The following is a 17,890-nucleotide window of genomic DNA, read 5'->3' on the forward strand; positions in this document are numbered from 1 at the left end:
CAATTAAATGAACAGTATACATGCGCAAACCTGTCAAATGGGAGCCAAAAATTCAACCTTTTGGCCTCCGTCTGGTGAAGGGGGGCCTAGAGCAACATTACAGTAATCACTGGAAAAACCTCCAGGCGTATACTGTAGGCTAGGGGCAACAGATCATGTCTATCATGTTCCTAATATGTTTGTTAAATAAAGATATGGTGGCCAACTTCTTTAAGATATTATTGTGCTCAGTTGCTCATTAAAATAAGGCTTAAATGTGTAATATGCCTCACTGATTTACATACAATTTTGTATCACTGGCAACCATTAAAACACACTGATGTTGCTGTGGTAGCTCCAATCGCTGCTGTTAGAGACAGGCAGCACCAGACTGGCCATGTGGCAATTCTAGCAAATGCCAGAAGGGCCTGTCTGGTCATGGGCTGCCTTGTCTGCTACATTGTTAACAGAATCGGTGTTCTCAAGACACCCATACTGTTAACAGTTTTGACGAAGAACAAAGTTGCTGACTCCGTCACTTACCCCAGAAGGTCACGGGTATCATTGGAAATATTGGTCTTGTAGAAAATTTTGCTTTCCTCCTTTCCTCCATCCAAGGTAATATTAGTAATATATCCCATCTGGTGCTTGGAGACAGGGACAGCATAGGCCTGTGTGATTTCAAATGCCGGGGCTGAATTTCAGTCCCAGTCCGTACCTGGAGACAGGTGATAACTCTATAAAACAGTCGAGACCTGCCCTGTGGAGTGGGCTCTCTCCATACACGCAAATCTTATATGGGCCAGGAAGGGGTTAATCACAATTCCTTTTAGCTCCAAATTGACAAATTTTGAATTGCAAAAATAAAAGTGAATTATTTTTCAGTTTTGATATTTCATTTTTTTTACAGGCACATTTTATAACGTAGGTGATCAGTCAGGATTTGGGGAAGATCACTGCCAGTTTGTGGATTCATTCCTTGAAGGGAGGACAGGAGAGCAACTGCAGCCCTATCAGTTGACAGCCAAAAAAGGTAAAGCATCATCTTTTATAACTTTATTGATATAAAACTAGACTAGAAGAAGAGGGGACGGGAAGAAAAACATTAGACTTGAACAAAGAAGATCCATGAAAACATACTCAGAAGGGCGGTAAGAACATTTCTAAAACAATCCACAGCGAGGAGATTGGAACAAAACAAAATCCTCTAAACTGCATGCTTGCAAATGCCAGAAGCCTGACAAACAAGATGGAAGAACTAGAAGCAGAAATATCTACAGGTAACTTTGACATAGTGGGAATAACCGAGACATGGTTAGATGAAAGCTATGACTGGGCAGTTAACTTACAGGGTTACAGTCTGTTTAGAAAGGATCATAAAAATCGGAGAGGAGGAGGGGTTTGTCTCTATGTAAAGTCTTGTCTAAAGTCCACTTTAAGGGAGGATATTAGCGAAGGAAATGAGGATGTCGAGTCCATATGGGTCGAAATTCATGGAGGGAAAAATGGTAACAAAATTCTCATTGGGGTCTGTTACAAACCCCCAAATATAACAGAAACCATGGAAAGTCTACTTCTAAAGCAGATAGATGAAGCTGCAACCCATAATGAGGTCCTGGTTATGGGGGACTTTAACTACCCGGATATTAACTGGGAAACAGAAACCTGTGAAACCCATAAAGGCAACAGGTTTCTGCTAATAACCAAGAAAAATTATCTTTCACAATTGGTGCAGAATCCAACCAGAGGAGCAGCACTTTTAGACCTAATACTATCTAATAGACCTGACAGAATAACAAATCTGCAGGTGGTCGGGCATCTAGGAAATAGCGACCACAATATTGTACAGTTTCACCTGTCTTTCACTAGGGGGACTTGTCAGGGAGTCACAAAAACACTGAACTTTAGGAAGGCAAAGTTTGACCAGCTTAGAGATGCCCTTAATCTGGTAGACTGGGACAATATCCTCAGAAATAAGAATACAGATAATAAATGGGAAATGTTTAAGAACATCCTAAATAGGCAGTGTAAGCGGTTTATACCTTGTGGGAATAAAAGGACTAGAAATAGGAAAAACCCAATGTGGCTAAACAAAGAAGTAAGACAGGCAATTAACAGTAAAAAGAAAGCATTTGCACTACTAAAGCAGGATGGCACCATTGAAGCTCTAAAAAACTATAGGGAGAAAAATACTTTATCTAAAAAACTAATTAAAGCTGCCAAAAAGGAAACAGAGAAGCACATTGCTAAGGAGAGTAAAACTAATCCCAAACTGTTCTTCAACTATATCAATAGTAAAAGAATAAAAACTGAAAATGTAGGCCCCTTAAAAAATAGTGAGGAAAGAATGGTTGTAGATGACGAGGAAAAAGCTAACATATTAAACACCTTCTTCTCCACGGTATTCACGGTGGAAAATGAAATGCTAGGTGAAATCCCAAGAAACAATGAAAACCCTATATTAAGGGTCACCAATCTAACCCAAGAAGAGGTGCGAAACCGGCTAAATAAGATTAAAATAGATAAATCTCCGGGTCCGGATGGCATACACCCACGAGTACTAAGAGAACTAAGTAATGTAATAGATAAACCATTATTTCTTATTTTTAGGGACTCTATAGCGACAGGGTCTGTTCCGCAGGATTGGCGCATAGCAAATGTGGTGCCAATATTCAAAAAGGGCTCTAAAAGTGAACCTGGAAATTATAGGCCAGTAAGTCTAACCTCTATTGTTGGTAAAATATTTGAAGGGTTTCTGAGGGATGTTATTCTGGATTATCTCAATGAGAATAACTGTTTAACTCCATATCAGCATGGGTTTATGAGAAATCGCTCCTGTCAAACCAATCTAATCAGTTTTTATGAAGAGGTAAGCTATAGGCTGGACCACGGTGAGTCATTGGACGTGGTATATCTCGATTTTTCCAAAGCGTTTGATACCGTGCCACACAAGAGGTTGGTACACAAAATGAGAATGCTTGGTCTGGGGGAAATTGTGTGTAAATGGGTTAGTAACTGGCTTAGTGATAGAAAGCAGAGGGTGGTTATAAATGGTATAGTCTCTAACTGGGTCGCTGTGACCAGTGGGGTACCGCAGGGGTCAGTATTGGGACCTGTTCTCTTCAACATATTCATTAATGATCTGGTAGAAGGTTTACACAGTAAAATATCGATATTTGCAGATGATACAAAACTATGTAAAGCAGTTAATACAAGAGAAGATAGTATTCTGCTACAGATGGATCTGGATAAGTTGGAAACTTGGGCTGAAAGGTGGCAGATGAGGTTTAACAATGATAAATGTAAGGTTATACACATGGGAAGAAGGAATCAATGTCACCATTACACACTGAATGGGAAACCACTGGGTAAATCTGACAGGGAGAAGGACTTGGGGATCCTAGTTAATGATAAACTTACCTGGAGCAGCCAGTGCCAGGCAGCAGCTGCCAAGGCAAACAGGATCATGGGGTGCATTAAAAGAGGTCTGGATACACATGATGAGAGCATTATACTGCCTCTGTACAAATCCCTAGTTAGACCGCACATGGAGTACTGTGTCCAGTTTTGGGCACCGGTGCTCAGGAAGGATATAATGGAACTAGAGAGAGTACAAAGGAGGGCAACAAAATTAAGAAAGGGGATGGGAGAACTACAATACCCAGATAGATTAGCGAAATTAGGATTATTTAGTCTAGAAAAAAGACGACTGAGGGGCGATCTAATAACCATGTATAAGTATATAAGGGGACAATACAAATATCTCGCTGAGGATCTGTTTATACCAAGGAAGGTGACGGGCACAAGGGGGCATTCTTTGCGTCTGGAGGAGAGAAGGTTTTTCCACCAACATAGAAGAGGATTCTTTACTGTTAGGGCAGTGAGAATCTGGAATTGCTTGCCTGAGGAGGTGGTGATGGCGAACTCAGTCGAGGGGTTCAAGAGAGGCCTGGATGTCTTCCTGGAGCAGAACAATATAGTATCATACAATTAGGTTCTGTAGAAGGACGTAGATCTGGGAATTTATTATGATGGAAAATATAGGCTGAACTGGATGGACAAATGTCTTTTTTCGGCCTTACTAACTATGATAACTATGATAATGTAATGTGGCGCAGAGTGGAAGCCTTGGGCAAGGTTCTCGTCTCTTACGCCCCGGCACGTTACATGGCTGGGTGTGTGGACTTGTGCTGTGGGGGCACTACGCTCATGTCAGCCGCATATAACCGATGTTGCTTGTTTGCTAGGGCCAGATGTTTTACAGTTCAATGAGGGAGACCACCATTTAGCAATAAAGTTTTACTAAACGGGATCTTGGTAAAGAATATATACAGGAGATCGTGGGCACACAATTGTATGAGCATTTCTTTCACAATTCAGAGAATTTTCAATCCAGTTTTATACCTTCCTCTTTACTGTCATTACTTGTCCTCTGCATTTATTGTTCCTCACTACTTCACCACAACCCAGCTTGACACTACAATTCTGTTTAGCAAGAGTACGCTACTCAACCTGTGGTTCCACGTCTTCTTTCTCTTTAGAGAAGTTATGGTGCAGTATGGCCAGTACCTATCTAATTCTGACGCACTGGAACTCCCACCCAGGGCACTCTATGCGTTTCACATATTCAATCCTGTCTAGGCCTATTACCTGTTATGAAAGATAATTCAGAACCACAATGGACATAGAGGTCAGCGCACATACAGTGACCTGACAATAACCCAAAAAACAAGAACGAGCTCTGAGACGTGGGAACTCTGTTGACCGCAATCCCTGATCCTAACCAACAACACTAGAGGCAGCCGTGGATTGCGCCTAACGCTGCCTATGCAACTCGGCACGGCCTGAGAAACTAGCTAGCCTGAAGATAGAAAATAAGCCTACCTTGCCTCAGAGAGATACCCCAAAGGAAAAGGCAGCCCCCACATATAATGACTGTGAGTAAAGATGAAAAGACAAACGTAGAGATGAAATAGATTTAGCAAAGTGAGGCCCAACTTTCTGAACAGAGCGAGGATAGGAAAGGTAACTTTGCGGTCAACACAAAACCCTTCAAAAACCACGCAAAGGGGGCAAAAAGACCCTCCGTACCGAACTAACGGCACGGAGGTACACCCTCTGCGTCCCAGAGCTTCCAGCAAGCAGAAAAAACAAATTGACAAGCTGGACAGAAAAAAACAGCAAACAAATAGCAAAGAGGAACTTAGCTATGCAGAGCAGCAAGCCACAGGAACGATCCAGGAGGAAAACGGGTCCAACACTAGAACATTGACTGAAGGCCAGGATCAAAGCACTAGGTGGAGTTAAATAGGGAAGCACCTAACGACCTCACCACATCACCTGAGGAAGGAAACTCAGAAGCCGCAGTACCACTTTCCTCCACCAACGGAAGCTCACAGAGAGAACCAGCCGAAGTACCACTTGTGACCACAGAAGGGAGCTCTGCCACAGAATTCACAACAATTACCTTCAAGAGTTTTAAACTCTTGGCCCTTCTGCTAAATGTCCTCCTCCAGGACCTGTCTAGACACTCTGTCCCTTAATCACTTCTGCTCTGGTTCACGCTATCTCTTTCCTTAAGTCTCCTATCACTTTAGGAACACCCCAGAATGCAGCACTGCTCACAATGGACCTTAAATGGAAGGTACCGCGTTTGTAAATCATTAATAAATCAATGTAATGTAGCATAACATGCTGTTATAACTACGGTTTGATTGAAACATATTTCGTGTTATAGGAGTTTAAATAAGGCACTGGGAGCTGACATCTTGGTTTCACAGTAGCAGCACGACACGATCAGTGCCATAATACGGCACCCAATGGTCATAGGAGATAACAGACGGACTCTGACCCTATCTATTGTAATAGAACTGTCACTGCTGTGAACTGGGCACGCCTCTGTGGGCTGCACAATTCACAGTAGTGGGTGTGTTCTGCTGCCATATTCATGGAGCCTTCGGATCTGCTAACATAAGCAGTACAGCTTTCAGCAGAACAGATCCTAGATTGACGGCTGAGGGGAGTAAAATGCAGGAGAAAAGTGTGGGCAGAATAGCAGAGACATCAAGGAAGAACAGTCTACCATTAGCATTATCGGAACAGGAGCTGTCAGCTGCTAGGCAGGAGTTGTGATTCATCCCTCAGTAAGATAAGATAAGAAGGAGCTGCAGGTCTGCAGTGAATGGCCAGACATTGTGGAGGGGGATGAGAGAATCATGTAATCTGGGTGAGAGAGACTGATGGGAGAGATAAAAACAGTAACTGCTGGTGACTCTTCATTCTGCCCAGGAGTACTAGAACACCCAAAAGGGGAGGGAAATTGTGATGTCAGCAGTTACTGCCCCAATTTTGCTACTAACAGTAAAGCTGGTAAGTCTTACTACAGCTGCTTGAGGTTTAAAAGGGAAAAAGCTTCCCCTAGTGGTAAATATATATTTGGAAGAAAATATATAATATTTTTCATATAGAAATGTTTGCAAACAGGGCATACATTGCATTAATACATTTTAATTACTATTTTACATTTAATTTCGCGAAAAAACAAACTACAAGAAAACTGGTGGCACCTTCCCTTTAAGTTCTTTCCCTATGCACTCCAGGTCCTGTCAGACATTCTAACAGGAGACCATCACTTTCCCAACAACTCAGCCCCTCCCACTCTGGGCTAATCCAAACATTAACTCTCATTATCCCTACTGTCAAACTACGTACACTATCATCATTATTAGCATTTTTAAGACACATCACATTTCACATAATACATCACAGTTAACATTATATCACTTAACATTATACTTGTTTCTTCAAGGGGAGAGCGTGAGCAGTATGTCCATCTCCTTACAGATACTCATTTTAATCTTACATACATAAAATGCATTATTATATGGACAAAAGTATTACTGCTAAAGGAGCTTTTGTGAATTCCAATTGTAAATACAAACTAATCCATTCTTCGAGGTATGCTTTCTATAAGACTTTGGAGTGTTTCTCTGGGAAGTTCATCAAGAGCAATTGTGAAGTCAGACATTGATGTTGGTTGAGAGGACCTGGTTCACAATTTATGTTCTACTCTATTCCAAAAGGTGTTTTATGGGGTAGAGGACAAGGAACTCTGTGGGACAGTCAAGTTCTTAAAGCCAAAATCATCCAACCATGCCTTTATGGACCAAGCTTTGTATACTGGGCCACATTAATAAAAGGACAAAACTGTTCACACAAAGTTGGAAGCATACAATTGTATAAAATGTATTGTATTGTTATGCTAAAGCAGTAATATTTCCCTTCACTGGAACAACGCCTGAAAAACAACCCTGCAGCATTAACCCTCCTACCTCAAACTTTACATATGGCACAATGCGGTCAGGCACGAAACGTTCTGGCATTCACCAAATCCAAACTCGTTTAGACCGAGAACCGTGATTTGTCACCCCATAGAACATCTTTCCACTGCTCCGGACCCCAGTGGTGGCAGGCATTACACCACTCCTTACAATGGTTAGCATTGTGATGGGTGATGGAATGATAGCATGTAGTTGCTCAGCTATGAAGTTCCCTGTACATTATTTGTGAGATGATATTAATGCCAGAGGAGGCTTGGATTCTGAAGTCATTTAGTCAGAAGAGTGTCGGCGACTTTTATGCACTCTGGGGTTGCCAAGTACTGAGGAGCACTGTGTAACTTTACATCTGCCACTTTGTGGCTTTATTGTTGTGGTGCCTTGACTTTTCAATAAAACTACTCACAGCTGATGCTGGAACATGCTGGAGGGAATATTTTTCACAAACTCACTTGATACAATGTTGACGTCCTATTACTCTACCACACTCAAATTAAGTGAGCTCTTTAGAAATATCCTTTCTTTCACATCAAGTGTTAGTAAAGACAAACTGCATGTCTAGGGGCTAGATTTTATACATCTGTGGCAATGGGATTGATGGAAGACCCTCAATTCAATGATTAAAAAGGTATGTCCCTATATATTTGTCCATATAGCGTTTATATTATCCTTTTTTAATTAGAATTAACTCTATCACTATTTGCGTATGTTCACACATACAACACACAATGCTATTAAGGCTGAAAACAGCATCTACCTGTGGCTTGTCTTTTCTGAACAAATATTGTAGATTCTTAAATGTACAAAATATTTCATATTTTACATCCTATCTTGCATAAATTTGTCACCTCTGGGTTCTACACAATTGTACTTTAAAAAGAACCTGAATTATTATAAGTAGCTGTAAGTTGAACACTGACAAATATATTATTCCACACATTGTACCATAAACGGTAAATGTAAAAATGATAATAATGGTAAATGTAAAAATGATAATAATAATAATGTAAGCTGTACTTAGAAGAAATAGAATGTTATTATAATTAAGCAGCAATATACTGAAAGATCCATGTATTCAAATAGATATATGTATTAAAATGGCAGATACAGTAGATCCATGTATTAAATTAGTTCAGCTGGAGGGCATGCTGTTTTCAGTTCCAGGAAAAGATGTCATGTAATAATTAGATTAATTAGAAGCATACTACTTAGACCCATAGGAATATCAGATTAGTCAAACATGTAAGTTATTGTTAGTTTTCAATGCATTTAAAAAACATGTAACACTTTCTTCATCAATCGTCACAGGCAATTCATTCTAGTACGCGGCAGGCCAATTCTACATCACTGCTGCTTTTATACATATGGACATTCAGTCATGTGATTTTGGCCATGAAATATAACATTATGCTACAGTAAGATAGACCTTTAATTTCTGGTTTGTTGGTTAAAGAAAATGTTTAGGTGTGGGTTTTTTTCTCGACTTTATTTGAGGGAGGTTGCGAAAGGTATGTGCCCACGATCCAGGGTGCAAAGGCGCCAACAAGCCACTGTTCATTGACTGTGGTATTAAGATGCAGAGCTAACACTGAAAACAGAATCTTTACACTTTGTGAAGAAAAGCTTATACACCTGCTTAAACTGTATTTCTCGATTTATTAAACTTATTTATTAATCCTAGTTTTGAGGGAAGAAATGTACCGTATACACTCGTGTATAAGCCAAGTTTTTCAGCACTGTTTTGTGTGCTGAAAATACCCCCCTCGGCTTATACATGAGTCATTGTCCTAAAAAGTCAGCAGGGGAGGGGTAGCGGCAGAGCGGAGAGTCACAGAGGCAGGAGGCTGTGGCTAAAGCCTGTGCCCGCTGCTAAAGAGAAATTAATATTCACAGGGATGGGGAGCCATGCATACAGGGACAGGGATTCGGGAGCCATGCATACAAGGACAGGGATGGGGAACCATGCATACAAGGACAGGGAAGGGGAGCCATGCATACAAAGACAGGGAAGGGGAGCCATGCATACAAGGACAGGGAAGGGGAGCCATGCATACAAGGACAAGAATGGGGAGCCATGCATTCAAGGACAGGGATGGGGAGCCATGCATACAAGGACAGGGAAGGGGGAGGCCTGCATACAAGCACAGGGATGGGGAGCCATGCATACAAGGACAGGGATGGGGAACCATGCATACAAGGACATGGATGGGGAGCCATGCATACAAGGACAGGGAAGGGGAGCCATGCATACAAGGACAAGAATGGGGAGCCATGCATACAAGAACAGGGATGGGGAGCCATGCATACAATGACAGGGAAGGGGGAGGCCTGCATACAAGCACAGGGATGGGGAGCCATGCATACAAGGACAGGGACCAGGGAGCCATGCATATAATGACAAGGATTTGGAGCCATGCATACAAGGACAGGGATGGGGAGCCATGAATACAAGGACAGGTATGGGGAGCCATGCATACAAGGACAGGGATGGGGAGCCATGCATACAAGCACAGGGATGGGGAGCCATGCATACAAGGACAGGGATTGATTGATGGATGGATGGATGGGGAGCCATGGATAAAAGGACAGGGAAGGGGGAGGCCTGCATACAAGCACAGGGATGGGGAGCCATGCATACAAGAACAGGGACCAGGGAGCCATGCATACAATGACAAGGAATTGGAGCCATGCATACAAGGACAGAGATGGGGAGTCATGCATACAAGGACAGGGATGGGGAGCCATGCATACAAGTATAGGGATGGGGAGCCATGCATACAAGGACAGGGATGGGGAGCCATGCATACAAGGACAGGGATGGGGAGCCATGCATACAAGGATAGGGATGGGGAGCCATGCATACAAGGACAATGATTGGGAGCCATGCATACAAGGACAGGGATGGGGAGCCATGCATACAAGGGCAGGGATGGGGAGCCATGCATACAAGGACAGGAATGGGGAGCCATGCATACAAGGACAGGGATAGAGGGATGGGGAGCCATGCATACAAGGACAGGGATGGGGAGCCGTGCATACAATGACAGGGAATGGGGAGGCCTGCATACAAGCACAGGGATGGGGAGCCATGCATACAAGGACAGGGACCAGGGAGCCGTGCATACAATGACAAGGATTTGGAGCCATGCATACAAGGACAGGGATGGGGAGCCATGCTTACAAGGACAGGGATGGGGAGCCATGCATACAAGGACAGGGACCAGGGAGCCGTGCATACAATGACAAGGATTTGGAGCCATGCATACAAGGACAGGGATGGGGAGCCATGCTTACAAGGACAGGGATGGGGAGCCATGCATACAAGGACAGGGATAAGGAGCCATGCATACAAGGACAGGGATGGAGAGCCATGAATACAAGGACAGGTATGGGGAGCCATGCATACAAGGACAGGGATGGGGAGCCATGCATACAAGCCCAGGGATGGGGAGCCATGCATACAAGGACAGGGATGGAGGGATGGGGAGCCATGCATATAAGGACAGGGATGGGGAACCATGCATACAATGACAGGGAAGGGGGAGGCCTGCATACAATAACAGGAATGGGGAGCCATGCATACAAGGACAAGGATATGGAGCCATGCATACAAGGACAGGGATGGGCAGCCATGCATACAAGGACAAGAATGGGGAGCCATGCATACAAGGACAGGGATGGGGAGCCATGCATACAAGGACAGGGATGGGGAGCCATGCATACAAGGACAAGAATGGGGAGCCATGCATACAAGGACAGGGATGGGGAGCCATGCATACAAGGACAGGGATGGGGAGCCATGCATACAAGGCCAAGGATATGGAGCCATGCATACAAGGACAGGGATGGGGAGCCATGCATACAAGGACAAGAATGGGGAGTCATGCATACAAGGACAGGGATGGGGAACCATACATACAAGGACAAGGATTGGGAGCCATGCATACAAGAACAGGGATGGGGAGCCATGCATACAAGGACAGGGATGGGGAGCCATGCATACAAGGACAGGGATGGGGAGCCATGCATACAAGGTCAGGGACCAGGGAGCCATGCATACAAGGACAAGGATTTGGAGACATGCATACAAGGACAGGGATGGGGAACCATGCATTCAAGGACAGGGATGGGGAGCCATGCATACAAGGACAGGGATGGGGAGCCATGCATACAAGGACAGGGATGAGGGAACAATGCATACCCGGCTTATACTCGAGTCAATAAGTTTTCCCAGTTTTTTGTGGCACAATTAGGTGCCTCAGCTTATACTCAGGTCGACTTATATACGAGTATATTCAGTATTTTTTATTTTATTCACTTACTGTATATAAAAATGATGAAAACTGCATTGTGTGAATAAGTCCTAAATGAAAGTATAAAGGTATTGTGATTTTTGATAAGGTTAACTAGATAGTGACTTAGTAGAAATAATTCATTCTAATATACTAGAAATGAAAGTCTGAAAATAAATATGAAACAGTGAGGAGAGAAGAATATCATCATCCGGTAGAGTATACTGTGAGAAACAAAGATGTCTGGTTATACCTGTGATGGCAATAATGCTACTGTGCTCAAGTAAGTTTTGGAATTCCCCATGACATTGGCTGCAACACAACCCCAAAGCATGATTGATCCACCGCCATGATTAATACATGCCACTGTATATAACCCAAGTAGATAGATGAATATAGAATTTGAAAATATGCAAATTACACAGTAATTTATAGGACTCACCAAAATATTATACAATTTCTCTCACATCATATGGTCACATCTATTAAAAAAAAGTTATGGTGTTGTCCCAGTTCCAGCACCAGTCTTTGCTTTCTCCTTCCTGTATGATGGGCTACATGTGCGCTAGTCTGTGCCAGGTTACTATGGTAGTAAGACACGCAGCTACCATGTGCTTTCCAGAATTCTAGTAACACTACCCACTTGACACTTCAACAGCCAGGTGCCTGATTACCTAGTTGCTTCGGCGTGCTTACTAGCAACTCAGCTCTGTTGTTCCTGACGCTGTCTGCACCATCCATTCTGCTGCATCAAGATGCCTGCCAGCCTACCTTCTTTGCTATTCAAAGGTGCTGACTGCACCCTCAGCTCTCCTTCATCAAGGTATCTGCCAGCCTAATTGAATCTGCTATTGTAAGGTGTTGTCCGTACCCTCAACTCTGCAGCATCAAGGTACCTGTCAAAAAACGTATCTTTGCTAATTCAAGGATCTGTCAGCACACTTATCTCTGCTGATTCGAGGTACCTGCCAGCACTCTTGTTTCTGCTGTCTCAAGATGCTGTCCACACCACACTTTGCTGAATTAATGTGCCTATCTACAAACTTGATTCTGCTTTTCAAGGTGCTGTCCAAACTCTGAACCCAGCTGCATCAAGGTAGCTGTCTGCACACTTATCTCTGCTGATTCCAGGTATCGTCCTGCATATTCAGTTTTACTAGCCCACGTCGTACAATGTACTGTCTTGCTAGTCCAGTTCCACTTGCATCAATGATTCCATTCTTAACTAAGGCGAACTCCAGATGTGGTCTCTCTAGATCTCTATACAGTAGGATCAAAATCTTCTTCATTCTGCTAGTTATTCCTTTAGCTGTGCAGCCAAGTATCCTACTTACTTTTCCTACTGCCTGTTTTTCCCATAAATCCTTCTCTTTTAAAGTCTTGGCTAGCACAGAACTGCAAATACACGGAGGGATCTTTCTCCTCCAGTGCAATACAATACATAATCACCATTTTTCCATTAAAGCTAAAATAATTTTCCATGTTACCCCCAGGAATAGTGACCTTATGACACAATTATCATGTCATTGGCAAATAGGAATACCTTACTGACCAAACCATCTGTTATGTCACTTACAGACCTATTACAAAAGAACAGAGTCCAGAATAGAACCGTATAGTCCACTACTGGTAACCAGTCTCTCTTCAGACTGCACAATAAAAGTAACACTCCCATATCTATCTTGTTACCCAACTGTAAATCCACTGAACTATCAAAGGATTGAGTCCAAGTTGTAATATTGTATGTAGGGTCTCTTTATGTGGAACTACATCAAAGGTTTTTGGAAATCTAGGCAGGCAATTGCCATAGCACCATCTTCATCCAACACTTTTGTCACATAGTCACGAAAATCAACTAAACCATTTTAACATGATCTTCTCGTAGATTGACATGCTATGTAGCATTCAATAACTTGCTTTTTTAGGTGCTCAATTATCCTCTTTTTCAGGAAAATATCTATTATTCTTACTCCAGATGTTACGCAAACATTATCATCCTTGGACCCTGTCTCTGTTATCGCAACCAGTTCCAAATAATCCCTAGTCGTGATGGCCCTTCACTCGTAGAGCTTGTTGCACAAAAACATTAGTTATGTTTTGTTTTATTCTGACATTAACTGAATCTACCAACAACCATGGCCCTGATTTATCATTTGCGTTTTTTATCTTACTTTTTTTTCTAGTGTTATGATTTCCAGTGCAGTTTTTTGAGCAAAATTTTTCAAAATGGCCAGTCATGACTTTTACATAAAAATTATTAAAAAAATCTTTTTTTTTCTTCGATCCATTTTAACATTTTTAGCTCAAAAAGTTACACATTTCACAAAAATTGGGCCAAAATAACTCAAGTACATATAATTACTCCAAGTGTGGACTGGAATACGTTTATGCCAAATTTTGTGACTTTTTAAATAAGTTGCATGTCATGAATCACTGTAAGGGCTCGTGCACTTGCTTGACCATATTTTTTGTCCATGTGAGATCCAAGAAAACATCAAATCAGACTCGGACCAATGTTATTCTATGGTACCGTGCATAGACACGTGGTCAAAATTGTTGGTACCCCTCGTTTAATGACAGGAAAAACCCACAATGGTCACAGAAATAACTTGAATCTGACAAAAGTAATAATAAATAAAAAAATCTATCAAAATGAACAAATGAAAATCAGACCTTGCTTTTCAACCATGCTTCCACAGAATTTAAAAAAAAAATATAACTCCTGAAAATGGCCTGGACAGAAATGATGGTACACCTGAAAATAATGTGACAAAGGGGACATGTTAAATCAAGGTGTTTCCACTAATGTCACAATATTTTCATGTCACGAGATTCTTGCTGCCTAAACTGCGACCAGCATGAATGAGACACTGGCTGCATCCATGTATTTTTTTACACCTATATAGAAACGCCATCTATGGACTATTCGGACCTGGTGGCTTCTCCCTGTTCCAAACCCTTTGACTGACAGATGATGTACAGTATAACCACATTACAGTTTAGCTAGACTTTGTTGATGTAATTACTCAGCTTTGAAGAACGAAGTAGAAGAAAATATGCATAAATGCTGGTGTGGAGACACGGGGGTCAGTGGGTGCTCTCGTCCGCTGGCCCGGCTGTCTTTGGAAAGACTGCATGGACAAGGGCTCATATTCTGTCTTTATGTTAATGATTTCTTCCTGGCTTCGGGGCGTGTGGTGCCTGGAAGAAATCCCTGCCTCCTGTCTTTATTGTAACACTACCCCCTCCCATGCACGTCAGTTATGGTCCGGGAATCTTTCGCCTGCACCCTGCACTCCCTCAGAAATACATACCTCATCCTCCCTTCTGTGCAGCACCCATAGACAGGAGGATGAGGTATGTATTTCTGAGGGAGTGCACGGTGCATGCGAAAGATTCCGGTAGTATTGTAATGAGGACATAGGGAATCAATTTCTTCCAGACACTGTACAATCCGGAGCCTGGAAGAAATCATTAACATAAAGACCATTAATATGAGGCATACAGGTAGGACTAGTGCAGCATCTCTATTACCTGTATTCCCATATTAATAGGTCATATACGTCCCAGGGGGTGACACATTCCCTTTAAAGTACAAATATAGCAAAAATTCAGTGGTAAAAATGCAAACTAGCGGAGGCAATGCAATGTCTGGGTAATATTCTGTCAGGAGACCTTGTATCCTGGCCTTCGTGTGGATGTTACTTTGACGTGATAACTTTGACGTGGATGTTACTGTGACGTGATTGCTGCAAACCAAGTACACTCTCTTGTGGCTGCTGTATTCCCTAAAGGGAATATTTTCTTTCTAGTGTAATTGGGGTTGCCACACTGAAAACATTGTTCAGCAATAGTTTAAGGAACATGGCACCTCTGCAGTGTTTTCCTATTTCACCGCTGGAGTGGTGTCACTAATGTAAATTCCCTCCCTCTAGTCTATTACTTACCAGTCGCAGTTTTCAGCTGTTATTGGGGCCGCTCCGGTTGTCTTGTACACTTTGTGACCTGCCAGATCACTCCAGTGCTAGCTGTGCAAGCCAAGGGTTACTTATCAATGTAAATCTTTGAGAACCAGAACTCGTTATTCATAGACTTACACTGAGATATTGAGACCTTTGACTTCCGGTCAGTCAGAAGTTGAGATCACATGATGGTGGACAGGCACTGGAGTGACGCAGGAAAGAGAAGGTGGCGGCTGCAAGCATCATTCCAGCACTGAAATAAAGCACGGCTCCATTCGGTTTTTTTTTTTAACATTAACAATCTGCAGCTAATGTTATGTTGCAATATACCTAGAAACACTTTTGGTAGTCTTGTGGAGTCTATGCCTTGTTGAGTTAAAGTTGTTTCGTGGCAAAGCTTTAACCTACCGAAATTATTCAGGTAGTTTCCATGTTATGGCTGATTGGCGCATATTAAAAGAGAAAGGATGACAAAATTAGTCATCTATAATGTGCAGGAACAAATCTGCTATGACTGCAATGCAAAAACAAACAGCAGAGTGCAAGCAGGACTGTGCAAGAGCAAGATACTCACAGCGTATACATGGAATATTTTAAACTGAAAAACTAGCATATTTACTACATCTATAAATGTGTCATGTTGACCACATTGTGTAAGCCCATTTGCTTCGACAAGTCAACTTTATACAGATGGTCCTTACACTAAACCCATTTACCGTATCTCCTTTTGGACCCAAGAGAAAAATGTGGTAATAAGATGTACTAAGAATTAGAAATAAAACACATAGTCCATATTTATTCACCATGGCATTATGTTTAGTGATGGCACATTGATTTTAATATGACCCACGTGTATCAGTATATATGAGTGACTACATTTAAGAAACATAATTACATTTCTTTTAGTAATTCACATTTTGTTATGTGATATTTGCGCAGGATTTTATAGATCTGTCCGCCAGCAGCCAGTGGAATTTGGAGAGATCGGTGGCCAGACGCACATTAGCTATGTTCACTGGTATGAATGTGGAATATCAATACCTGGGAAGTGGTAAGAAGAATGGTAATAACACAATGAAATCATGGACTTGCCTGCAACAACAACATCCATCCGTTCAAAAAGACAATGCGCTAGCTTCAATCTACTCTCATTACCTAATTGGTTCTACTAATGTAAGATATGTATTAAATAATTCTACATGTTAGAGAGTTAACAGACTGCTTCCATATTTATCAAATTATACAAATAAGGATATTGTCTTCATAGGAGAAAAACTCGGGAAGCTGGCTCCCTGTTTCTGGTCTTTTGAGAAAAGCAGTGTCTATGTTATTTATCACAATGTTGTAAGAAATATTTTGAAGCAAATTTTTATCCAACTACATTCTTTAAAGAGAAAAATTTTTATGTTTCGCTCCATGTTAATCTTCATCTAGTGTCATCAACGCCAATGTTTTTATTTATTTCAACATATACAACCTTTTTATCACATAATGGTAAAAGTGTTTCCTGCTTATTATAGGAACTAAGTAAATGTATCATATAGAACACACAGAAATCCCATCGCGGCATGATCATATAGAAAGGCCGTATTTATTTCTCGGCCAGCCTGTTAGATCTGCTTGCGATTAGACATTTCCTCCTGGTTTCTGTCGCAGCGTTGTGACATTAGATGGATAGATGGAAGATACAAACAAGGCAGGTACTTACATATGTTCAGTCTTTGGTGCAAGATTACATTTTAATTTCATGGCTGCAGATATTTTAAAATTAACATAAGCATGGGATTTATAAATAGATTTGTAATTAACTTTTTACAGAATGTACAGTATATACAATATAGCTTTATTTCCAAATGCAACCTGGTTTTGTAGCAGAAGAGAGCAATATATGAACTCTACAATAAAGATATTGATCTTTTTTTAAAACACTGTTCCTGTATTTTGTGTTACTGCCAAGTAGGACATCGTGTGATTCCTCAGATATGTATCAAATGTTTCCACAACACACAAACCAACGTTTTTGTGAATATCATGAATGTATCAGGACAGAGATGCAAAATGATTTTCTGTCTTTTTGTTGTTGTTTTTTTTTGGTTTCATAAAGGCTTCACAGCAAAATGTGCAAATAAATGGTCACAATGTTCAAAGAAAATTTTAAAAAAAATGTGGAGAATGTAGCAAGTCAAGAAAACCTTCTGGTTTGGACTTCCGTAAAGCAGCTTCTCTCTAACTTTACTTCTTTCTTGTATAAAGAGTTCCATCCACATATAGTGAACCTAGGTTACCATATCGACTACAAACAATGACCTTTACTGGGTCA

The 17,890-nt window shown here is 41.6% G+C and overlaps 1 protein-coding gene across 12 annotated transcripts in view; it reads left to right on the forward strand.

Moving 5' to 3' along the window:
- ABI3BP (ABI family member 3 binding protein) overlaps positions 1-17,496 on the forward strand; it is a 746,713-nt gene extending 729,217 nt beyond the window's left edge. For all 12 annotated transcript variants that reach the window (XM_069757702.1, XM_069757705.1, XM_069757707.1 and 9 more), the window contains 2 exons: positions 890-1,012; positions 16,510-17,496. In XM_069757702.1, coding sequence (XP_069613803.1) covers positions 890-1,012; positions 16,510-16,625 — 239 coding nt within the window. In that variant the 3' untranslated portion in view covers positions 16,626-17,496. The remainder of the gene's footprint in view (positions 1-889; positions 1,013-16,509) is intronic.
- The last annotated feature ends 394 nt before the right edge of the window (positions 17,497-17,890 follow it).

Source organism: Ranitomeya imitator, chromosome 3, assembly GCF_032444005.1.
Source record: "Ranitomeya imitator isolate aRanImi1 chromosome 3, aRanImi1.pri, whole genome shotgun sequence".
Classification (NCBI taxonomy): domain Eukaryota; kingdom Metazoa; phylum Chordata; class Amphibia; order Anura; family Dendrobatidae; genus Ranitomeya; species Ranitomeya imitator.